This window comes from Perna viridis, chromosome 6 (assembly GCF_037379345.1).
Source record: "Perna viridis isolate PV_CMFRI_1.1 ecotype Kerala chromosome 6, ASM3737934v1, whole genome shotgun sequence".
In the NCBI taxonomy this organism is placed as follows: domain Eukaryota; kingdom Metazoa; phylum Mollusca; class Bivalvia; order Mytilida; family Mytilidae; genus Perna; species Perna viridis.
Window position 1 is genome coordinate 5,178,360 of NC_142450.1, and position 25,030 is coordinate 5,203,389.

A 25,030-nucleotide genomic window follows, 5' to 3' on the forward strand; every position below is an offset into this window, starting at 1 on the left:
CTAAGGTTGAGGTGATTTGTGATGTAGAAAAACCCACCCACCGAACAAATGATTCTTTTTTTTTCTGGTCTACGTATGCTATAATTTTTAGGAATGATAGTTTTTCTCTTTCTGAATTCAGATCTGTACTTTTCAGAAAACCTTACAGTTATATACCACTAAAATCAAACAAATCAACCCGAATCAAGAAAGACAACTCCTTCAAAGAACTAATTTCATACACAATCTATATAGTTTTTCTTTCAAAAGTGCAACAACCAAGTGAAAAACCTTGACGGTTTATGTGTCTGTAACTTCCTGAATAAGAAATTAATGGGAAAGTAATTTCCGTAGGTTTTTGACCTGTATGAATCACCTTCTGTCTGATTTTTTAAAGACTTGTGCTTAATATATATAGGATATCTCGAGCAATAAATCACCTCTTCTTTTATTCTTAGGTATACTGATATTTAAATGCTAACTGAAAAAAGCAATCGCTAGAAACTCTGATTCAGAGCAATGACAGAGCGATGTGAAATAAAAACCTGTCAAGACAAAAGTTATACCATTTTATCCATGCTGTACTCATGAATAAGTTGAATATTTTGGGAGGGAAAATTTAAGTTTTATAATTTGTTTTGTTTTGTTTTGATTTGTTTGTTTTGTTTTGTTTTTGTTTTTTGGTTTTTTTTTTTTTTTTGTTTGGTTTTTTTTTTTTTTGTTTTTTGGTTTTTTTTTTTTTTTTGTTTGGTTTTTTTTTTTTTTTGTTTTGGTTTGTTGTTTGTTTGTTTGTTTGATTGGCTGTTTTATTGATTTTCATAGGGTTTTTTGGCTGGGATGTGGGGATAAAGAAATTGTATTATTTATGTTACGTTTTCTAACTTGATTTTATTATTGTTTGATCGTTCTCTTGTTTAAGTTTTGTCTTTACCTTTGTTGATGGTGTTGTTCGGTTTTTTTTATTATTTTGTCTTCATTTGGGCTGGAGTTTAATATGCCGAACCAGCACTCGACGAATACATCGTTTTGCCCATTTCATATGGGGCAATTATATAACTCTGCAGTCAAGCTTGAAATTGGTATAAATATACCCACTAAAATTAAATCTTGATGCTCATGAATAATTTTAATGAAACAAAATATAGATCCGCAGCATGGAATAAAGCGAGAGAAAACTAAAAAGTAATTATAGAATTGTAATAACAATCATAAAGAAAGTTTAACATATGTATAAAAATAAACTTTGAGAATTTTTTTTTAACAAACTTTACCATAAGTACATAGATACAATGTGCTTGATGTATTTTCAAGATCAAATATGAAAACCTGTTTAATATGCCAGTAAACTGTCAGAATGTAAAACTCTCTTAAACACTAGTAATATACATCATAATAAAAAAAAACATAGTACATGTACACACTACAGTGAATAAAGAAGGTCGTGATATTTTTTGTTCTTTGGCTTTGGGAAATACGTTGTACTTATTGCACTTTGGATTCTCTGACAAAGCAACGGAACAGATTTCCAAGCACACCACTGAATCCCTTCTTGTTTTCCACTTTCTCCTCAGTCAGTCTGTTTGCATCATCCGCATCCTCAATAAAGAGTTTTACTTTCTCATCTACAAATGAAACAAGAACATTTACATGTAATAATAAAACATCAATTGGGTAGTAAGACCGATTTGTTTGATTCATTGTTTTTTTATATGTTTGGGGTGGTACTATATTGTGTAGTGCCCATTTCGGTAAAGACTAGTCGAAGGCAGACTCCGTGCATTAAAGGTCCATATAGGTCTTTGGCTCATTGTTCACAGCTGTTTGAGGTCTTTGGCTCATTGTTCACAGCTGTTAGAGATCTTTGGCTCATTGTTCACAGCTGTTTGAGGTCTTTGGCTCATTGTTCACAGCTGTTAGAGGTCTTTGGCTCATTGTTCACAGCTGTTTGAGGTCTTTGGCTCATTGTTCACAGCTGGTTGGGTTGTTGTCACTTTGTCCATTTGTTTTCATGTATACATGTATAAATGTATATCGAACAAGACATGATTCGTTCTAAGAAGCAATGTTTCATAAAACTATCAAATGCACCATATAGATGTACATAGTTAAGCAATTAAATTTATTTTAATATGGATCCGTGACTTTCACATATTATGTATAAATTAACTTACTATTTTTCAACTGTGCTTTATTTGTTAACGCATTTTTTTTCTTCTTGTTTTCTTTCTTTGCTATCAATTTCTCTTCCTTCTTCGCTTTCTTTGCTCCCATCATCTCCTCCGTCTTTCCCTGCTTTACTCCCAGTTTCTCCTCTTTCTTTTCTTTCTTTGCTCTCATCTTCTCCTCTATCCTTTCCTCCTTTGCTCTCAACTTCTCCGTTTTCTTTTCTTGCTTTACTCTCGATTTCTCCTCCTTCTTTTCTTTCTTCGCTCTCAGCTTCTCCTCTTTCTTTATCTCCTTTGTTATCAGTTTCTTTTCTTTCTTTTCTCTCTTTGCTTTAAGTTTCTCCTCTTTTAACTGCTTCTCCCATGCCTTTCTGGTTCTCCTGTTCTGTACTTCATATCTTTTATCCACCATTTTAAAATAGTGTGTTACTATTTCTTCTTGTTGCTTTTGAAATATTGCATCTTTCTTAGCTTGTTTCTTTGCCATTCTCTTTTGTTGTTTTGTTTTCTTATTGTTCAATTTCTGGAAAAAGGGCATTTTTATTAGTAAATGTATGACAAAAAAATAGACATTGGTCTATTCAAATGAAATGATTCAAATATTTAAATAACAAATGCTTATAATAGGTAGTCTTATTTCCTACGAGATCCATTTTGAATATACCCCATTCTTGAGCATGCACAGTCAGTACTTCTGTGAGGCAAACGTGAACAGTTTTCAACCATGGAAAGTGTGGAATTTACGTCGCGGAAGTAGTAAATGAGCATGCCCAGAAAAATAGCACAAAAGATTTATGTGATGAGATGGTTCGTGTACATAAACTGCACGTTTGTTAACATTCAATTTGACAATGTTTGAAATTTTCAATGCGAGAATGCACCCAGTTTTTGAAACCGAACACTGTTGCGGTCCTCAAAACACGACTTACACAAAGTTGAGAATCCTTCCATATCTTTTTTGAACAAATAATAATTTAAATACAAACCATTTCCCTGTCAAATTGTAGTTCAGGCTCTGCGTCTGATAAAGGTGCGCTATGTGCGCCTTCGTCACTCATCACATGTACTTTTAGCTTTTGTAAGTGATTGATGTTTTCTTTGGAAACTTCATACATTGCAGCAGAGATTGCATCTCTAACAACATCTCTGGCTGTTTCTATTATCATCTGCTCTTTGTCCTCATGTGCAATATGGTCCAGGTTCTTGTCAGTGGAGGCGTGTACTTTGATGTCACCCTCTCCATTTTTCTGAAGCTCAAATTTGCCTGAAAAAAAAATATACGTATATATTTGTACTTGTATGTTCTCATTAAAGTACACGTAATTAAAGAAACTATTAGATTAGTAGATTGAACCATGAAAAAAACTAACATTTACTTCATATATACATAAAATGAAAATCACGAAAGCAATACGATAGTAGAATCACCTGAAATATTATTTACTGTTGGCGTATGTGACATCATACTCTCGGTTTTAGCTTTCTCCTCCTCGCCAACTTCGTAAACCGCCATTATAATTACATCATCAATAAATTTTCTGATTCCTTCAATTTTGAACGTTTCGTTATTGAAACTCTCCTGCAATTTACATTGTACAAATATGTTATAATGATGTACATTGTAGTACCTTATATTTTTATTTTAGACTAAACATTTGAAGCCTTATCTGTGCGTGTTATATTGAATAATAGTTGAGAAAAATCGTGAATAAAAACAAGTACTATCTTTAAATTTGGTGAATTGTGTAATCACTGTACTATGTTTCGTATTTCAATTATGTTATCGGTTCAACAAGTAAACTGTATTTCCAATTATTCGATATATACATTAAAGATTATTCAATATATAGAAGTGATCGAAAATATTCCGGACACCAATGCCCCCATTGGAGCCTCAAATTTCACGGTTGCTACCACAGATGTCCAATGAAATGCGAGGTTGTACGCTACATCGGTTAGGTTACATGATTCAGCATCATGGCTGTCACGTGATGTCAAAGCGAACCCGATACCGGAAAGAGTTCAATACGGAAAAAATGTCATTTCAACAATCAAGTTCTAAGTATTATCTGGGTATTAAATTTCTACATGTACAATAAAATGTGAAAAAAATGCAAATGTAGCTTTAAAATTAAATCCATTTTAAAATTTTTACCTCAGTAAGTTTCAAGTTTGTGTTCTGTGTAGCTGGTTTACTTTCTTTGTCTGGTCGAAATAAAACAATTTTTTTGTAAGTTTATAAATTGAAACGAATAAAGATGAAGAAAATAAAAGGTGTATATTAAGTTCTAATTTCCGTCATCTTCAACAACTTTATGGATGAAGTACATGCGCTTTTTCATATTATCTCTTAAAAATAATTGTGTATGCGCTTATATCTGATCATTAATAGCGATTTCAGAGGGCTTTAAGAAACTTAATGACTGTTTTGCACAATACATGAAGTTGCTTTGTAGTAAGTATGCTGAATTGTGATAATATTATGATTGAAGGAGCAAAGTACAAATTTACATATAGATATTTATAGTAAACATAAACTTAAATTTCACTCCATGGAAAACATTATCTTATTATAAAAGTATTTTTGGAGTTACAGTATTATCTAATATTATCATTTTAATCTATATGTAAAGTTGAAATTATTGGTTTCTATAAGGACCCAATATGCTTGATATAAAAAGTTATAATTTGATTGGTAATGGTGCGCGCCAAGGAGATCCAGTAAAGGGTTCAGTGTACACAGATTTACCTTTCTTTTTCATTTGGTTCCTGGTTGTATTGCTCAGAATAGTCGCCCTTGAAAGTCGCCAGTCTTCCAATGAACAGTGAAAGTCGCCAACTGATAATGGACCATCTCGAATTTCTTTTATATCCATCTCTCTTTTTGACATGAGGCCTGAAAATGTATAATAATACAATAGATTAATGTAATAAGGGCAATGAATTCAAATAAAACCATCGGGTTCTTCCAAAACCGAACAAAATTATATCTATAATTCAATTCAAACTTACTGCACTGATACTCCGGTATAAGATAGTAGCCTTTATGTCTGGTAGAAAAATATAATTCTACTTCAATGTAAAACACGTCCGTGTGCTTTAACCGAGATCGACCAAAGACGTTGTTGTCAGGGGTAACTCAGTGACGTTTGAAACAATTACGAGCGGCATAAACGAATTGACCCCTGTTGTGTATCTAGTGCAACATTTTGGAAATACGGATGAGATCAGTTCTAACCTTTCGAAAACTGTTCTATAACTGTCGAAAGGACAGTACAGACAGATTTAGAAAATTTCTCGGCCAGTTCTAGAGCCAGTTCCTATGACAATTCTAGCAAAGCCGACTCTACAAGTGGAACTTTTCTCGTAGAGCCGGTTCTGCTAGAACTGTCAGTAGAACTGGCTCAAGTAGCATAACTGTTCTCGTAGAATTGGTTCTGCTAGAACTGTCAGTAGAACCGGCTCAATTAGCAGAACTGTTCTCGTAGAGCCGGTTCTCCTAACAGAACTGTCAGAAAAGCTGGCTGTAGAACGATTCCGTGGCATTTTTAGAGCTGTCCTAGACCCGTTTCATCTGACAGTCCCTTGAGAGGTTATAACTGATGTAAGTGTATCTGACGGAACAATGGTACTCATTCATCAAGAACAACTTCCTTTAAGAATATGTGCCATACTAATATTCAAAAGAGCAATTGGATTTTGTATTTGTCGCCTTTTTCCTGTTTTAAGGGAAAAATAGGTTTAAGAGCAAAGGAAAGTTTATATCGGCTTAAACACCCGCCTTAACATTTAATTTTTCCTGAATTTGTATTCTGTTAATAATGTAGTTTAATTTTGGGATGTTTTTCTTTCGTTTTTTTTTCCTTTCATCGTTTTCTTCATTCGTGTTTGGCTTTTAAGTTTTGTTTATATCGGTCTAAACGTGTTCTACTATAACTTGTAAAATAGATAATAAGATAATAATATTTATCTCTAACTTACCAATTTTACAATGATACCCAGGTATGATTTTGTTTGCTGTTGTGCTACTGCAAGCAACTAAGAATTTTAGTCCACCAGGGAAACACGTCTGTGCATTTTGACGGATGCTCGATCAAAGACGTCGTCGTCAATGGTACTTCCCGACGTCATAATTATTGACGTTGCACCATTGACCTTCTTCCTAGTGCATCTATATGTATTTTCATTTTTTAATAAAAATGCACCGCGTGCATGCATGTTTATATGAAAATTCAGAACGTTAAGCGTTTGAAACTATACAATGTGGCTGACGGCACATCTTTTGGGACAGAGTTTAGTAGTTTCTAAACAATTCAATTCCCACAAGATAAACGCGTTGAATTTCTTGTCATGCATTGCAGCCAGCCAAGTGGTGTGAGGGTTTCCTCGTCGTTCATTGAATACCCATGGGTGGCCTTGAGCTGACCATTTTATCCGGTGGAGTTGTCGTCTCTTTGACATAATCACCCTATCCATGAACTAACCAAAATTTCCAACTGCCGAACACAACCCCTTGTAACTGCACGATGATGTATCTATACGTAGACGGTTACTATCTGCAAAAAAGACGCGTTCCGGCCGTGAGTGTGCACTATAGTTACATTTAGGCGCACTGTTTTTCACACTGTTTTGACCCGGTCTTAATTTTGTAAAACAAAATCAGAAATTGATATTCTGTGGATATACTAATTAAATGTAGTTAAGCATTTAAACATAATCAGATGTAATATATTTGATGGCAAACATGTGAAGTTGAAATGAAGAAAGGTGTCTTTTTTATATATATTTTATGTCCCCTTCAACTTAAAGCGATCTGATTGGGTGAAATTTAATTTGAGAAAGGATTTGAGGATTTTTTTATTTTATGAAAACTGCCCCTGTTGCTCAATTTAAGCGAAAACATTATCAGCTTCTAATGTATGTTTAGATCGTAACTGTAAGCACATTAAATTTTCTCAAGTTTGCCATTTGAATGCACTCCATTTGTGAATATGTCATGATACAGAATTTGTAGGAATTTTCTGGTTGGAATAATAAATATATGAAATCTTCTCCGAAACCTATACATGCAAAGTAGCGGTAGTTTCTACTTCATTTTTTTCCACTAAAAACTGTGAAAATTTCGTCTTGGTCAGAACCCTTTATTTGACAATTTTGACAATTTGTTGATTTTAAACATTTGTGGGTTAAAAAATGAAAAAAGATTGCCTTGACCCATTACCATTACCTTGGAAACGCTGCTCATCTGGGTTGAGGTTTAACATGTTTATACTTTACGCTTTCAAATGGTCGGGAAAGGGTAATGTCGTCATCTGTAATTTTTGCAGCATTTAGATCATTTGGTGGAGTGCGAGTAAGTTTTACTCCTTAATCTGTGTGTATTGTTTTGGTTACATGAACGTTATGCTTAGATTGACTGTTTCATGGTCTAGTTTTTGTTCCCGGATCATGAATATCCTTTTTTGGCAACATCCCTTCAGCACCTGCATATGGAGTGTTCAAATCATAACCCATACGTTATGCCAGAGCTTGCCAAAACTACGCAGACTTTTTGTATCGCGCTAGAATTCTAACAAATAGGCTTCTGGAACATGATTATGTTGCTACAAGATTGAAGTCATCACTACAGAAGTTTTATGGTCGTCATCATGAACCCGTGGATCGTTACGATATATCCATCTGCACCATGAAAACTGATTTGTTTAACGTGTCATATTTTTCCTTTCCTCTTTCGTCTACCACGGACTTGACTTTTTGATGAGCAACTCGGCGGTTGTTTTTAGAAAAGCAGAGGACGCTTACCCTATCGGTGCACCTGGTCCATGCTCCCAGTTTTTAGTGGAGTCAGAGTTGCTCATTTGCTTTTGTTACTTTGTACGTATGCTTTAGTTACTTTAATATGTTCTTTGTTGTGTATGTCTGTTTTCCATGTCTGGTCTTTGTCCCTGGATTACATTCTTTTGATTACTGCTATAACCTTGGTTCCCTTGATTACTTTCGTCTGTTTCATGGTCTAGTTTTTGTCCCCGGATCATCGACATCCTTTTTTGTCTATTTAAACGGTCTAGGTTTTGCCCCCAGATCATGAACATCCTGTTTGCCAGCACTGCACAGTATTGTAGAACTGCCTAATTTTGGTCTTGTAATCTGATGCTTTGTAATATTTATCACTTTAAAAAATTGTCAAGCATCTGTCATTCTATATATCTAGAAAAAGCTAAGGCCTTCAGAATACAGTAAAAATTTTCTGGAAAAAACATTACCACAACAAATAGGGTTACCATAGAAACCATACAAAAATATGCGAAAACTTGCACAATATCAAATTTCCCGCAAAATATATTCAATTTTTATTTCAAGCCCTGAAATTGTCAAATCTTTTTCCTTGGAAAACCTCTTCCTCATATGGGCATCGCTGGTTAGAGTTTTAGCTATTTCACTTTGTAATCCACTTATCAAATTTAGCATGGTAAAAAAATTGACTTACTTTCACTTTCACAATGAAGTCAAATTGTCATTGAAAAAAGTCCCTTCGACATTGAAAATATATGAAACATTGCAAAATACTTTTAAAAGTCCCCTTTTTTAGAAAATGTTTATCAACAATAGATTCTTCATTTTTAATCACTATAGCAACCATCTGTTTCCATCAATGTCATTTCTCATCCCTATCCAAAAGTGCAAAACTAAACTAAACTGTGGAGTGCTGGCTTTGGTTTGTATTCATGGTCAGTTTTTGTCCCCGGATCAGGGATATCCTGTTTGTTTTCTTGGTCTAGATTTTCTCGTCGGATCATGAATATCCTGTCTCGTCTGTATTCATGGTCAGTTTTTGTCCCCGGATCAGGGATATCCTGTTTGTTTTCTTGATCTAGATTTTCTCGTCGGATCATGAATATCCTGTTTTGTCTGTATTCATGGTCCAGATTTTGTCTCCGGATCATCGATATCCTTTTTTTTTTTGTCTGTTTTCATGGTCTAGTTTTTGTCCCCGGATCATGGATATCCTGATTTGTCTGTTTCTATGGGCTATTTTTGTCTCCGTATCATGAATATCTTGTTTGTCTGTTTTCATGGTTTAGTTTTGTCTTGAAATGCATTCATGTTAAAAATAGTTTTTCGTGCAAAATTAATTCTAAAAAAAAATGTACGACAAACGATCTATAAATAGAAATACAAATGTCATTGATACTGTTTTATATTGTCATGATTGAATGATATGGATGACGTGTGTTGACAAGTGACTCTCAGGCAACAGCAGTAAATAAATAACACTATTATAATAAAGTTGAAAAAGATAGCCCTTTCCGTCAGTTGGAACCATTCGGCCATTTCCGCTACACTAAAAAATAGCCGCGGATGCAATTCAAAATATGAATAAAATGTATGTAACCCGGAGTACCCTCACTCAGTGTTTTAAAGAAATATTTGGAAGAGAGCTTATGAAAGTAAAAGGGCTATATACATGTACATATAGCTACTTATAGTACATGCACTATGCATGGTTTTCAAGATAAGTTCCCACTGCACACAATTACTTGAAAACTCTTCCACCAATTTTAATAAAATTTGATTGTGTTTTTATTCGAAAAATTGCTGTCACATAATGATTTGACACTGTTCTCTGTTGTCAATGCATGTCCATAGACACTTAGTTTCCTGTGATAATTGCATGTTACATGTATATACGTAAGTATTAGTTGGTTGCACAAGTTTTCAAATTCAAAAGAGAGGTTGGAATTGATTTTGAGAGATATGACCTCAACCATTAGGACCAGCATTTCATAGAATTGAACTACATACATGTAACTCAAGTAAAAGCAATTGAATGTCTCTGATATTGCTCTACAATTTCTATACCACTAAGGTTAGACTGGTTTTGAACCTTTAAGGAATGATGGACCAAAAAGGGCCAGAAACCAGCATTGTCCTGAAATAGCAGGTACAAGTAAATTATCTTTCTGAGATGGTACTACAAGGTGCCATTCTGGGGTTGTAACTTGAGCTTATTAAGAACTAGGGGTCTTCTAGTGTCTGAATGATAACTTGAATAAAACATAATTAATCTATTTGAAATTGTACCAAAAAAGGCCATTGATTCTGGTGAATTTCTTTTTCGAAGAAAAGTTTTAGATTGATTTGAACCAAAAAAGGTCCAAAAAGGGCCACATTGACTGATTTTGTTGAAATTCCCATCCTGTGTCAATGCAATCAAAATTTTAAATTGTGTCAACCTTGAATAGTGTGTCCATACTTGCCCCAACTTTTTCGTCCCGTGCGGGTCCAGGTGTCAACAGAACGGTTACCATCGCAGCGCTAAGCTTGTCGTAGAAGACGACTAAATAGCACTCAGAGCCCTGTCCGGGGGCTCTGCCAACAGAGCAACTGGGTTGTGTTGCCTCATGTGGTTGAATGGGGTAACCCTGGCATGCTACATGCTAGGGTCATCAGGCCAGAATACAGAAAACCTGACCGTAAACCATAGTGGAGCATAGTGTTTGGAAAGATGCCACGTTCCTCACACGTTAAAGAGCCCTGCTGTGGTATTCATTAGGAGAATACTCCTAATGAATACCACAGCAGGGTTCTTTAGGAACCTTTGGGTTCCGCCAGAGTAGTCTAAGTTGCCTGACCCTACCCACCTATCCATATTTCCAGTTGCAATCAAAATTCGTCGACCCTATAATTCTTGAGTCCCATCTCATTTTTCATTGCATCATCATTTCATGTTCATTTTATCATCCAGTTCGTGTTCATTTTTTGTATATAGCTGAAATATTGCTGCCTGGGCGTTAAACACTAACCTTTCAATCATGCCTCAACTTTGGGGTTGTGGGATTGTTACATTGTTTTTATTTTTAGAGTACAAAACATTACTATATGACAAACACTGTGTAAATTTGTTATTTTTTGCAGGGATTGAGGGAATTACATTGTAGTTAATGTGTTACAATGTACCAGGTCATTTGAGAAGAAGATAGTTCTGAAATAGAATCCTACAGAGGTACGTTTCTTATTATACCAGAGCAGTTTCATATTTTGAATCAATTAAATTGAAGTTCATTTTGTACTAAATTTAACCATATAATCCAAATTATATTTTTAATTTTATAACAGACATTACTTTCAAAATATTTGTAGTAATATTACATGTTCTACTCCAATTGGCACCAATTGTATGGGGAATTTATAACACAAAATTGTCGTAAAATCTCAACCCAAAACTACAACATACAATGTACTGATATTGATTGTGTGGACCCATTGATGGTCCCAACGTGTACGCATTCATTTGTTATAGAACAATATTTCATCTTTCACTAATTGCAGTCTCTGAAGAGCCGATATTGACGAAACGCACAGGAAATTGTTGCTTGAAATAAATTATTGATGGCAAGAAGTTTCTTTACGTTCTTTCTCCTAAAGATACAAAATGTCAGGATTTTTTTTTTACACAAAGAATGTTATAAAAGTTCTAATACATATAACTTCATATCTATAATAACTATGCATTTCCTTTCAGAGTTGTGGGACTTAAAAACTTCAAACTTAAAAACTTCAGTACAGAAATATCCTTATTCAATGTAACTGACAGATACCACACTATTACTTTAAACTAAGCGATCTTAGAGTCCAGATTTAGAGCAACAAATCTACAACACGGGAAATGGTCAATACTTAACACGACATAGCAAAGTTCAACACATCCATACAAGTACACGCTCAGGAAAGAAGCATTGTAATGTATATGTATATAACTTGTCTAATAATATATAAATGTAAACCTTAGTTTCTGAGAAATAGGACTTCAACTCTGAAAAAAAGTACCCTATTTTTTTCTATGTATAGCAGAGGAAATATCCTGAATCATTTTACCACTTTAGTTTAGTGGGGGTTTATAGAGTTGTCCATCCTTCCTTCCGTCACTCAGAGGAGTTCCTATATCTTAATTATACTCCTCCTACACCACTAAATGGAATATAATGAAACTTTCATAGAATCTTTTAGTTTCGAAATATGGATATATTTGAATAGGGTGGGGTTACAAAATCACAGCGGCACTCCTATAAAAGAAGTTTTGGAGTGTACCAGGCATTACTTGCTGTTAAATACCACAGCATTGCATTTTGTTTTCTAGCCAATGCAAACACATTCAAGAAACAACGAATTTGCTCATCGGCCAATTTCATGCAGTCTGCGTCCATACTTGTTCCTCTGGCAATACCACTCTGTGTCCACACTTGTTATTTTTTAAATAGAATTGTTGAACTTGTGTATGTCGTTTCGTACAGTATTTTAAAAGACGTTTACATAGAGTTTTCAAAATAAATTGCTTTTTAAAACCGAGTTTTGTGAGCAATTTGCAGATATGAAAACATTAGCGTTAAATAAAGAAGGATTTCCTAACGACATATTGCACCAACTAAATATATGACACAGCGAAGCACTCCGTAGCTTTTTAGAAAGCTAGTATTAATTTGCGGTTTATTTGTTTTTACGTTTACTCGCTCGATGTCCAATCAGATCACGGATTATACATCACTCGACCTTTCCACATAAAAGCCTAGTAAGGTCCCGATTGATTACCTCTCGTTATGATGCTTTTTCATTATTTTTTAAAGCTATGATTAGTTTATCCTATGGCCGGCGCAACCTATTTCCGGTTCAGTCACAAATATGGATTTTTTGTAATAAAGAACAAGGCTTGCGCCTGTCATGTTAAGGGCTGTTTATTTACTACATGTAGATGAAACAAAAACGAACATGGTGGCCGATAATCCTTGTCATTCATCTATTCCTTAAGTAAGTCGGCATTTACAATCATAATATTTTTTCGATATTTAATATAAGAATATCCAGGCTACATATACAGAAGCAATTTGCTGTTTTAAATTTTTATCTGAGGCTAAATTAATGTTTTGACCACTGTAGTGTGGCTACCCCACATATATATATACATGTTCCATTCATCGTGAGATACGACGTCTGTTTCCATTCTGCCCAACTCAATGAAACGGTAATACACCGAATTAACTTTTAACAGGTTTGAACTTTAAGTATACATGACCTTGAACCATGAATTTAAAATTTAATTTTTTATTCTAGAAAATATACAAAAGATACAGCGTGGCCTAACTATAGTCTTAAAGTGTTCTATATTGGGACGTCATGAGCTTGGGCACTTAATGTCCGCATTAACAGATTTGCATTTGGCGTCAGACATTGGTTCACAAATACCTAAAAAAAAACATAAAAATGTGAGGATATCAAATAAATATTTTGTAAAACAAATTTATTTCGTGCTGTACTACATTAAGAGTGAGTATGCATATCACAAACGTCCGTGAATTGGGGAACAAAAGATTATAGTGACAAAATAAATAATACTTTATTTTGGTACATGTATGCTTATTACCATTTGCGTACAGTTCTTAAAATCAGGCTAAATTCCTTCAAAGAACAAATCATTTAAGTTAGCTTTGCAATGCTGCTTGATGACTTTGGAGCATGGTATTTAGCCTTACAGGAATGATTCACTTTTGTCCGCTTAATAATGAAATGAATCGGGTATTTGAGCGAAATCCAGAAAGAAGAAACGTAAAACAACATACAGAAACCAAATTAAAAACGCTCCGAAAATTGATGGAAATGGGAGACATAGATTAAAAAAAACAGTAAAAATGTTAGCAAGGCTCGCTTATGGATATCACTTTATCCAAGGAAGAAAACTGGGATCAAAAACCAGGTACACTTGTTCCAACTTTGCAAGATTTAGAGAGGACTGACTGCAGCGCGTAGACTGAATTTCGAACGATATTCGGAGATTGCCTGCATAGTAGAAGAGATTCGTAGAAGTACTACAGACATTATTTAGCTATCATTCAAACTGATATTAAACGAAGTACTATTGTAGTAACATTGTATACGGACCTGGGTGGCCGGTAGCTGGTCCGCTAGGGGTACCCCCTTCTGTCCATTTACAATCTGGATCACCAAGTTCTTGTCCGTTTGTTCTTCCGTCCTGGTCTGAATCTTTCTGACAAAGATCTGTGCTCCATTTAAACTTCGCTATTTCAAAGTCCTGTGTGAAGTGAAGAAAGGAATGCACTGTTGCCCGGTATAAAACTTTTTTCAATTCAGTTACCCATAATTCTTAGTTATTTGAAAACATTGTACATGGTCTCTATGATATGCGTACAAATAATAGGAAAGAGTCATTGAATACACTTAGGATACCTTCGGTAAGTTTACACTTAGGATACCTTCGGCAAGTTTCCACTTATGTTAGCTTCGGCAAGTTTCCACTTAGGTTAGCTTCGGTAAGTTTCCACTTAGGTTAGCTTCGGTAAGTTTACACTAAGGTACCTTCTTAAGTGTACACTTTGGATAGAAACCCTGAAGAAAGACATGTTCCGCCTAGATGAATTTAAAATATTTCGATGCTAAGTCTTTGTTCCCTTGAGAAAATGTGTAGCTCTAAAGAATTACACACTGTATTATAGAAATGACTTGGGATTTACTTATGAAAACAGAATTTAGACAATAGAGTTTCAAACCCCACTCATTTGTGAGTTGCTCCCTTTCGTTTACTTTCTATCCTTACAAGTGTACATAAAACAATAAAAATGTAATTTAATTAAATTAAAACACGTTTTTTTGTAACTTGGCTATATCAGTCGACCATATAATATAGACCTATAAGTAAATTATTCAGAGAATGTTTGTAATTTTTGAACAGTTTATACGAAATAACCTGGTTACGACAGCTTACACTTATAAACCGCGAAGCGTTCCATAAGAAAGTGCAAACTGATCAAAAACCAGTGAGTCTAACCTGTTCAAAAATCAGCAACATTCCTTACAACTAAATTTGACATTAATGACATCATAGTACCAAGCAAGGTTATACAAAATAACCGACCAAATCCTATTCAATTATATAAAAATAAACAAATCACCAGGCACTAGGTATTGGTACTAGGTTTTGGTACTAGGTTTTGGTACCAGGTATTGGTACTAGGTTTTGATACTAAGTATTGGTACTAGGTTTTGGTACTAGGTTTTGGTACCAGGTATTGGTACTAGGTTTTGATACTAAGTATTGGTACTAGGTATTGGTACTAGGTATTGGTACTAGGTTTTGGTACTAAGTATTGGTACTAGGTTTTGGTACTAGGTTTTGGTACTAAGTATTGGTACTAGGTTTTGGTACTAAGTATTGGTACTAGGTATTGGTACTAAGTATTGGTACTAGGTATTGGTACTAGGTTTTGGTACCAGGTATTGGTACTAAGTATTGGTACTAGGTTTTGGCACTAGGTATTGGTACTAGGTTTTGGCACCAGGTATTGGTACTAAGTATTGGTACTAGGTTTTGGCACCAGGTATTGGTACTAAGTATTGGTACTAGGTATTGGTACTAAGTATTGGTACTAGGTTTTGGCACCAGGTTTTGGTACCAGGTATTGGTACTAAGTATTGGCACTAGGTATTGGTACTAGGTTTTGGTACCAGGTATTGGTACTAGGTATTGGTACTAGGTTTTGGTACTAGGTATTGGTACTAGGTTTTGGTACTAGGTATTGGTACTAGGTTTTGACACCAGGTATTGGCACCAGGTTTTGGTACCAGGTATTGGTACTAAGTATTGGCACTAGGTATTGGTACTAGGTTTTGGAACTAAGTATTGGTACTAGGTATTGGTACTAGGTACTGGTACTAGGTTTTGGCACCAGGTTTTGGCACCAGGTATTGGTACTAGGTTTTCAAACGTATATCATATCAAAAGCTAGTTCAATTTAGCTTTTCAATGACACAATGAGCATCATGAATCAATATGAATTGTTTTATAACATTAAAAAAATCCATTTGCAGCCTAAAATATTCTCGGGGTTCATGCCATTCCTTGCGTAAAGCGTCAATATATTTCAACATCTGTCAATTTTTTTTTGATTTGCACAGATTTTTATGTAGAAGTCCTTATAAAAATCAGTCACGACCATGCGTGTCAAAAACCTACCACAATTACTTTGGGTTTTTTTTATTATTATTCAGAAAAATTATAGACCCCATAAGAAGTTTTAGGCCACTCCAATTCTTTCTGGATAGAGGATAGGAATTCTGTAACCCCGACCTATTCATATATTTTGCTTCCGAAAAAAATCTAGACCTTCCATATATTCTGTCAGAAAAAAGAGACCTAATCCCATGTATAAAAGGAGTGTTCCCTTGATTATGATACACTAGGACATACAATAACAATCACGGATTTATTATACAAATACGAAAATAATTATAACACATGATAGGACAAGGATGTTCTTGACTAACCATATAATTAGTACATGTACATGTAATGTAACCTTTAATGACTTATCATGTAATTGTGTTCGTTTTCCTAACATATTCACGTCTACAAGGTGAAAAACGGCATCTTTTACAGCGTCCTATTACCTCATTTATAGGAAGTACCCCCCCCCCTTTTTTTGTTGGCACTATCGTTCTTGAAATTATTAGTTAATGTGGGAGATGCATGTATGGTTTTGCCCAAATTACAAATCAGTATGCAGAAAGGGCATTAGTTACGTAAAAAATGGGAGATGCATATTAAGAAAACATCACTTCTTCTGTGGGTTTTCCTGCACCATGAATCATCTCTACCATTGGCAGTGTCTGAATGTTATATGTGTTGAACTATTGGTACTTAAAATCTTAGTTACCAAGTAGAAATGTATTTTGATTTTCCAAAACAAAATGCAGCTGTACAATATTTTGTCAAGCTAACATGATCACAATAGACCCTTTTGTGCTAACTGTGGGATTATCGATGAGCATGTGTATAGCATGCGCAATATGCACTTTCGCGAGGAAAATGTTTCTGTTCTACCTAAGCCCTGCCTCGCGGAAGTGTATACTGAGCATGCTCATCAACTTACCACATAAGGGTCTATTGTAGAATATAGCAAAAAGGCAAAAATGGGGAAATAACTGAATTATCTATACCTTTCCAAATACGTTCCTGGACCCGCCACCTGGTTCCTTGTTGTGCCCTACACCTCTCCATATGTTCCCAGACTGTCCGGTGCATGGATCAGGAACAGATTTTCCATTAGGAATATATTCCTGGAATTTAGGATATCCTAGTGCAACACTAATTAATATAACAGAAATCGCACACCTAAGCATTGTGAGAATAAGTGTGAATAAATGTTATGGTGACCTAATAGTATAGGTTGAGAACAAGTACGTGTATGCCTCAGTACTATTCCGACTGAAGTTTATATACAATGGAAACATGTTTCACGTGACCGAAGCGGGGATCGGAGGAATTACATGTACAATCTTTCTTTACTATTACATACATGTACATGTGACTTCCATATTTTGACCTAGCCTAGGGTTTGTAAAGTACAGATCTGTGAATTAAGTAGATTGAACATCTCAGTCAAAACAAAACAGTAACATGTGTATAAACATTTTTCATCCCGGTAGGGTAGTTGCCTCTTTGACATACTCAATATATCCATTCTCCTTATATATACATGTACACAAATGTAGGATAGGCACTCTAGCTGCTTTCGTGTTTTTTTAATGCCCTTCGAGCTTTGTACATAATCTTGTGAATTGTGAATTGTCGACTTTTTTTATCTTATAATAAATGTTCAAGCAAGCAGCTGCTACAGTTTTGATGCACTTTAGTTTTAAAAAGTAAACCGTTGGTATAATGATACACTGCAACTTTTTTGCAGCATTTTCATGTTTTATAGTACATGTACATGTATTATTTTTTAACTTAAAAACGGCTTATAAATTGGTGGCTGTTGCAAGGAGGGCAGATACAGAAAAAAGGATATTAATTCCGTTCCAGAAACTTGTAAAAGTGAGTGTTCCAGGCTGTCACTTGCTAATTTTGTCAAAGTTTTTAACAATCCAACAACGCATTTCCTTGATATAGGAGGTGCCACACAACATTCTTACAAATTTAGACGAATAAATACATTGTACATGTATATGGCACATGTATATTCTGTGAGACTGTATTGATGATAATGGTAAACAAGTCAAACTTTAAGCGCATCTTTTGCAGTATTGACAGATCCAGGGAACCCGGGGTGGTTGTTCTCAAACACCAGGATGAACTTTTAACAGATACAAATTGTATAATATTTAGTAGGTAATCTAGGGGTTTGGGATGGGGCCCCTAAACCATCCTTTTCCACTTTCGTTGGAAAATTTGTTAATTTCGCGCAGATTTCGGGCAGAAAAGAGCAAATAATAGCCATGTACCCCCTTTTTTCTGGAACCCGCCCTTTTTCAAAATCTCTGAATCCGCCCCTGCGCAGCATCCGGATCTATACAGATACGACTTATTTAACTAATTTCGCTTAATTAACCACAGTTTGTGGTATATAAAGGTTTAAGTTTGATAATTTGATTTACGACACGTGTGCTGAAGAGTACATGTATAATCTTTATATGTATACGTAAAGATAATATAAACGAAGAACTGACCTCGACTGTATTGAACTAAATGTGTTGTACTCTTCTGGGTTAAGTGTTCATTTTACGATATATTACAAATTATAAGCACATGGCGGATCCAGAGATTTTGAAAAGGGGGTTCCAGAGTTCTAGAAAAGAGAGGGTTCCATGCTATCATTTTCTCATTTTTTGTCAAAATTCTGCACGAAATAAATCAAATTATTTTCTAACAAAATTGGAGGGGGTCTGACCCCTGTATCCCTGGATTTGCAGTTGAAATACATATATATAATTTGTGTCTGTAAAAAGTTCCTCCTGTTGTTTGCCAATCTACTATAATTGCAATCAAACTACATGTTGATAGGAATATTGTCAATATACCATTGTCTTTGAAAAATAGCATTGTTTTTAGCGGTTAAACTTTCTTTTGCAAATTCGCGAGGTTGTGAATTACAAAAAAAAGAAATAACAGCCTTTTTTGCACGGCCTATTGTATAAAATCATGAAAACTTTGAATAGTTTTTTTTTATACCAAATGAAATTTTGCAATGTAAAACTTCATTGTTATAATTTTAATTAGCAAGTATCCGTAGAAAGTAAAATATTTAGACTGTGACAAAGGATATTAGAAATAAGATAAAAATTGGCACAAGAAGTTTGCACCATAAAAAAGAGCTGTGCCAAATATACAACAATGTAATTTACTAGAACGCCCACTGTAAGGAACAAATATCAGGATGTTGGAATTATAAAAAATCATGACCAACTGCAGATGATTTTTATTAGGTTGTCACTTTTTTTCAGGTTTTAAAAGTTTGATCTTGACCTTTTCCCACTTTTGGATGATAATGGAGACCCATTACAAGAAACTGGGTTTATTTAGATTAAACATAAAGCTAAAAGCAACATTTATAACAACTTAAAGATCAAATGTCATGTAAAATAAGCCAAATACTGCCCCGTTTCTCAGTGGGGGTTGTCAACTATAATTTGAAACTAAGATCCTTAATCCTGCAATATGTACATAAATTCCGTAACAACTTCATTGAAAGCCTAATATGTTGATCTTACTTGAGACCTGTCGCACCGAAGTCTATATTTAGAAAAAGACCTTCATATATTTGATAAACCTTACTAAAATATATGGTGAAAAAAAACATGTACACAAGGCCGGTTGACGTATTGTCATCATCATGAAATCGTAGTGTTGTTATAAGTGATACAGTAAAATCTGTCTAAACCGAACCCAGAACAATCCGGAAACCTGTGTAATCCGAACCCATAACAATCCAAAAACCTGTCTTAACCGAACCCAGCACAATCCGAAAACCTGCCTTAACTGAAATCTGAACAATCCAAAAACCCGTCAAACCGAACCCTGAACAATCTGGAAACCTGCATAAACCGAACCCTGAACATGCCGAAAACTTGTCTTAACTGGACTCTGAGCAATCCGAAAGCCTGTCTTAACTGAACCCAGAACAATCCGAAAACCTGTCTAAACAGAACCCAGAACAATCCGAAAATCTGTCTTAACCGAACTCTGAATAATTCGAAAACCTGTCTTAACTAAACCCTTAATAAGATGAAATTTGTTTGAACCAGGCACTTTTTAAAAACTTCGGTTATACGTACATGTACATGTATTAAGAACCGCGGTAAATCGAACCAACTTTAAAGTCCAAATGGATTCTGTTCAGACAGGTTTCACTGTATATAAGTAAATACCTATTTATTTAGGGGAAGCAAATTACAGACCTTGACAAAAAAGGCCCACTTACCCACCAACGTTATGAGCACATTAATATATTTTGAAATAGCATGCCATTAGAAGAAGCAAAACATTGTCAGCACTTTTATAGCTTTTAAAGTTTAGGACTATGTAATAATCAGGCAGTAGATGAAACATGGTATGAATAAAGAAAAAACATTTTGAAAATGTATTTTGACTATGTGCACCACCAGAATCAAGAAAAAAATTTGAAATGCACCGAAATGAGTATTTCAAGGGCGGATAACTCTGTCAAAAAACTCATTTCTCTAATATTCTACTGAAACAATTCTGAAGAAATCCAGTGATGCAGAGATTTCCTTCCTTTAGTGCAAAATTTAAAGTTTGGCAAAAATGACCAGATGGCCTTGACAATTCCCCCTTTGAAGAATTCACCCTGTGTACGGAGGGTAACTTAAGTTCAAGGGTGGACATTTTAGTTGCAGTACATGTGATCAGGGTTAACATTTACAAATGGGCTACATGTACATATTTACACATGGTTATTGATTTGACATCAATTAAATCATCCTTAAAATTATCGAAGTAAATAAAACACTTGACTGATAAGCAGGAACGGATCCTATTACCTCTGACATGATAATGATGTCTTTAGATACAATTTCATTTGTTCTGATCAGCATCCTGCTGTGATATGTAGATACTGATAAATGTCTTGCATATATATGAATGGGTTACATCAATGCATTACATACATATGAATGGGTGTCAGTTTTTCATTGTCAGAATATATGAATTGGGTGGGTAAAAATTTTCGGGGCCGCACACCCGTACCCTTTTACCTGTTAAGTTACCCCTCCCCCCCCCCGTGACCCTGTGTAATCTATATGATATCAAACAATGTAAAACCGACCGTAATACTTAATTCAAGACATAATTATAGATCTATTATGTCCTCAACATCTTGATAAATGACTAACTGGAGAAGCCATTTACATATCTATGTAAAACCTTGGGTGATTTGAAAAAATAGGCAACCCAGCATGATATTGTGGTGATTTAAAAACAGTTTGCATAGTGTTTTTTTTAACTGGGGATAGGTCACTGTTTCAAACCTCCTTTTCATGAATTTAAACAAATGCTTTGTTTATTGTACTTAGGGGAAATGCGAATCGTCACTTCCACAGGACCTATTGCTCTTTTATCTTAATCTCTCTCGTTGTGATATTTCGTCGAAAAACATAAACACACACATATTGGTGTATCCTCTCTAAGGTAAGAAGTTTTCTTGTAGATTAAGAAAAAAATGGATGGATGTAAACAGTAAACATGTTGAACAGATTTGCTTATGGCTTCCAACTTCAATGCTGCTCTACATACATGTCTTCGTGCATGTGACATGTATCACTTTTGAACGTTGTTTTGTTTTGTTTGTTAATAGGTTTGTTTTCTTTCCAACTCGGAGTTTGTAAATAAACAGCTTTGAAATTACAACATTTCTAGACGTACTACTTTAATTTTCTGGTTTTGACTTCTTCCTTGACACGTGACTCCTTAGCAATGCACAAGAACAAAAACGCATGGTATAGTTTGTCTTTTGTCACCCAAGGAATGGTGGTTTTAATAAGAGGGGTTCCCAGTTTTAAATTTGTTTGAATATAGTTTTGTATTACTTTTGTAGCCAATGTTGTGTGGATATGAAATAGAAGGACTTTGTTTTTTTATACCGTAACTTGTTTTTTTTTCAAATCCAATAATAAAAGGAAAGAAACACGGTTAAGATCTTCTCGATCTTAACTGGGATATGCATAAAGGCTTTAAAATGTACTAGCTTCAATCTGTCATAATTTTAGTCGGTATCTATATTTTAATTAATTATCACTTTTTTTTTTTTTTTTTTTTTTTTTTTTAGTCTTTACATCTAATATTTTACGCTTTATCATTTTTGCGTATTGTTAAAAACATAGAAAAACAATACATTCAAATTTATTTTTATTACAATAGAATTGTTCGTCAAAAGCTCAATACATTTGTATTTCGTAAATCTTTCAAGTACCAGACGAACATAAAACAAACAAGACAAGATCCACTCAGTTTCCCGCCAAAATTCAGACATTACAATACGGACCAGTTCAACTTTCTTGAGAAAGGGTTGTTGTGAAATTTAACAGTTTTTTTTTATTTTTTTCTAAAATAGCTGGTCCATGAACCAGTGCCATAGCAACAATTACTTTACATTGTTTCAATATAAGACAATAAATAGCTATCTTTGAAAACTGCGTTCACCTTTTCCCTTTGCAATTGAATGGTCCAGTGCAAACAAAGCAAGTCGGAATACGTTTTCAAAAGAACTAAATTGGCGTTATTTTGAAAGACTATCTTGGTTACGAATTTCTTAACATCAAAATGCCCACCAAATCCAAAAGATTGTGTCACAAGAAAAATTAAAATTATAGACATAAAAGTGACAGGTGATTCAAATGAAAATACTATCGCAAAGCTTAAGTACAACTTATTTTCACTCTATAAAAATGAAGCAGGACTGCTTTGGTTGGCGTTATTTTCTACATTAATCAACTTTACAAGTAAACAAAAAGTATTTAAAATTTCCATAAAAAGCGCAAAAGATGAAAGAATGGATAGTGTTAAACACCAAAATAACGCAAGAAAATATTGCATTTATAAAAAACAAACAAAATGAAGGACATCGACAATACAATATTTAACACTTTAAAATATTTAGTCAACAACCACTGTCACAAAATGTCAAACAAAAAATTGTTCTATTGCACCCATATTTGTGCGCCATCTCGCGCTTTCTTTTTTTTCTCACGACTGTTCAGTCTGTCGTCATTGTTGTGTTACTATTTTCCAAAGCCATCCTTCCCAAATGCATGATTGCAGTATATCCCGACATTCTGTGCAAGGCATTTTGGCGTATACATGGGTTCACAAATTCCTGTAATAAAAAAAATAATGAACTTTTAAGGAGGCAAATTAAACTTAAATAATCGATACGATAAACTTGAAGTTTCAGAGCGTATTTGTAAAATTTAAAGCCGCGTTCAGTTCGAAATCATATTAAATAAAAGGTTGTATTAAGCTAAGTTTTAAATTCAGATCACTGCAACATCATTCTGCTATAGAGTTATATTGTAAACATAATGTAAAAAATCAAAAGGCATGTCTTTTTGAGCACTGTTCATTGATGTTCCGCGAGCTGTTTCCGTTGTACTGTAATGCATTAAGAACACGTGTGGCTGAGGTGAAAAGGAGTCGCCATAGCGCATTTACCCTCTGCGTTGGAGATTGAAATGTTAATGAAAGTGTTCTAACGATTCGATTAAACTTAGTGCCTACCAGGGTGCCCTGATGCGTTGAATCTTGGAGTTTGACCTTCATACCAAAGGCAGTAAGGGTCACCAAGCTCCTCCCCATTTGTTTTGCCATCCCCGTCGGAATCCATCTCGCACAGATTCACTGTCCAAATTTTACCAGCCTGGAAAAAGTCCTGAAACAAAATTTGATATAAGAATTAAATTAAAATAAAACTGTTACCGCATTTACATATATGTATTTCGAACGGGACGAATTTATTAAGATTTTTTTATCATATTTCAAAATACCCGACATATTAACAGATATTGGGATTATTTAAGCGCAACAATACCATGTGAAATATTACCGCAAATCAGACGCCGTATACCTTTAACTTGTATGTGAAGTAATTTTATTCTTTTTACCCCAACAAAACAGTACAAAGAATTTTATTTTTTATCATTATAAAAATTGTACTTACCCTACCAAATGAGTTCCTGGCACCACCACCGGGTTCCTCTACGTGTCCGACACCGAGCCAGATCTTAGAGCCAGTCTCACACGGACTTGGAACTTTGTTGCCATTCGGAATACTGCGTTGATACCAAGGAAACCCTTGGACCAGTGCAAATAATGAAACTGTTATTAAGAGCTGATGCATAGCTTACTGTATTTTTTAAAGTTAAATTTTCTTTTCTGAGACGAACACTACAAGCTTGTTCTCTTCATTTGTTGAATATACCAAATATCGAAACGGGCGTCTGAATTTATACTAAATCACGTGGGAGGTGCTGTAATCCAATAAACTTCGGCGATATAGACACCGGGGAATTTGATTGTCAATCAAATGTAGGTTCCAATGATAACATTGATAATGGTAACAGATTATTTGTTTGTTTTGGAAAACCGCTACAATACTTGTTGCTGATACAGTAACATTGAAGAATTTGTTTATAATTTTCGTAATTGTTGGATAAATGTCCCTTAGGTAGTTTGCCCTGGATTTAAGTTTATGTAAACGCGTCCTTAAATAACAATGTAAGTCATTAAAGTGGGAAATTTATAGTTGGTAGTTATGAAAAAACAGGTCAACAGAGGGCTTTAAATCATCACGCGTTGGTCCAAAGCAACAGACTTTCGTGATCAGAACAATCCTTATGTTTTGAAAGGTATCTAAGTTCGATGTTAAAGGAATCACAGGGGGTAAAAATAATAAAACGTCATTGACATCAGTTCTTATTTGCAAAATGTTTGTCATTGACATCGGCTCAAGTTATGTGAGCTGTTGTTCTAAGCATAGCCTACTCGAAATAAGCGGTGGCGCGGTATAAACGACAGTCAGGGGAGACGAGAT

General features: G+C 34.7%; 3 protein-coding genes across 3 annotated transcripts; all 3 read right to left on the minus strand.

The window, feature by feature from the left end:
- Window positions 1-1,093: 1,093 nt before the first annotated feature.
- LOC148613315 (uncharacterized) lies at window positions 1,094-5,252 on the minus strand. The gene is made up of 7 exons (XM_088586107.1): window positions 5,157-5,252; window positions 4,894-5,040; window positions 4,300-4,349; window positions 3,573-3,723; window positions 3,131-3,408; window positions 2,151-2,667; window positions 1,094-1,601 (listed from the first exon to the last, which is right to left on the minus strand). Exons 2-7 carry the CDS (start codon window positions 5,033-5,035, stop codon window positions 1,462-1,464), a joined length of 1,278 nt encoding a protein of 425 aa, XP_088442233.1. The 5' UTR covers window positions 5,036-5,040; window positions 5,157-5,252; the 3' UTR covers window positions 1,094-1,461.
- Window positions 5,253-13,225: 7,973 nt separating this feature from the next.
- Window positions 13,226-17,451, minus strand: LOC148613316 (temptin-like). The gene is made up of 3 exons (XM_088586649.1): window positions 17,148-17,451; window positions 14,076-14,226; window positions 13,226-13,382 (listed from the first exon to the last, which is right to left on the minus strand). The coding sequence occupies exons 1-3, from the start codon at window positions 17,328-17,330 to the stop codon at window positions 13,312-13,314; spliced, it is 405 nt and encodes a 134-aa protein (XP_088442775.1). The 5' UTR covers window positions 17,331-17,451; the 3' UTR covers window positions 13,226-13,311.
- A 4,929-nt stretch (window positions 17,452-22,380) lies between these two features.
- Window positions 22,381-25,030, minus strand: LOC148613317 (temptin-like). The gene is made up of 3 exons (XM_088586108.1): window positions 24,158-25,030; window positions 23,719-23,869; window positions 22,381-23,317 (listed from the first exon to the last, which is right to left on the minus strand). Exons 1-3 carry the CDS (start codon window positions 24,335-24,337, stop codon window positions 23,223-23,225), a joined length of 426 nt encoding a protein of 141 aa, XP_088442234.1. The 5' UTR covers window positions 24,338-25,030; the 3' UTR covers window positions 22,381-23,222.

Excerpts from the sequence above, each read along its gene's own strand:
- LOC148613317 (XM_088586108.1), bottom strand. The coding sequence starts at position 24,337 with ATGCATCAGCTCTTAATAACAGTTTCATTATTTGCACTGGTCCAAGGG. Across the intron at positions 23,870-24,157 it reads CCAGGAACTCATTTGGTAGG|GACTTTTTCCAGGCTGGTAA; the intron begins GTAAGTACAATT and ends ATTTTGTTTCAG. Across the intron at positions 23,318-23,718 it reads CAACGCATCAGGGCACCCTG|GAATTTGTGAACCCATGTAT; the intron begins GTAGGCACTAAG and ends TTTTTATTACAG.
- LOC148613315 (XM_088586107.1), bottom strand. The coding sequence starts at position 5,035 with ATGTCAAAAAGAGAGATGGATATAAAAGAAATTCGAGATGGTCCATTA. Across the intron at positions 2,668-3,130 it reads TACAATTTGACAGGGAAATG|AAATTGAACAATAAGAAAAC; the intron begins GTTTGTATTTAA and ends CCCTTTTTCCAG. Across the intron at positions 1,602-2,150 it reads TAAAGCACAGTTGAAAAATA|ATGAGAAAGTAAAACTCTTT; the intron begins GTAAGTTAATTT and ends TTTCATTTGTAG.
- LOC148613316 (XM_088586649.1), bottom strand. The coding sequence starts at position 17,330 with ATGCTTAGGTGTGCGATTTCTGTTATATTAATTAGTGTTGCACTAGGA. Across the intron at positions 14,227-17,147 it reads CCAGGAACGTATTTGGAAAG|GACTTTGAAATAGCGAAGTT; the intron begins GTATAGATAATT and ends CACTTCACACAG. Across the intron at positions 13,383-14,075 it reads ACCAGCTACCGGCCACCCAG|GTATTTGTGAACCAATGTCT; the intron begins GTCCGTATACAA and ends GTTTTTTTTTAG.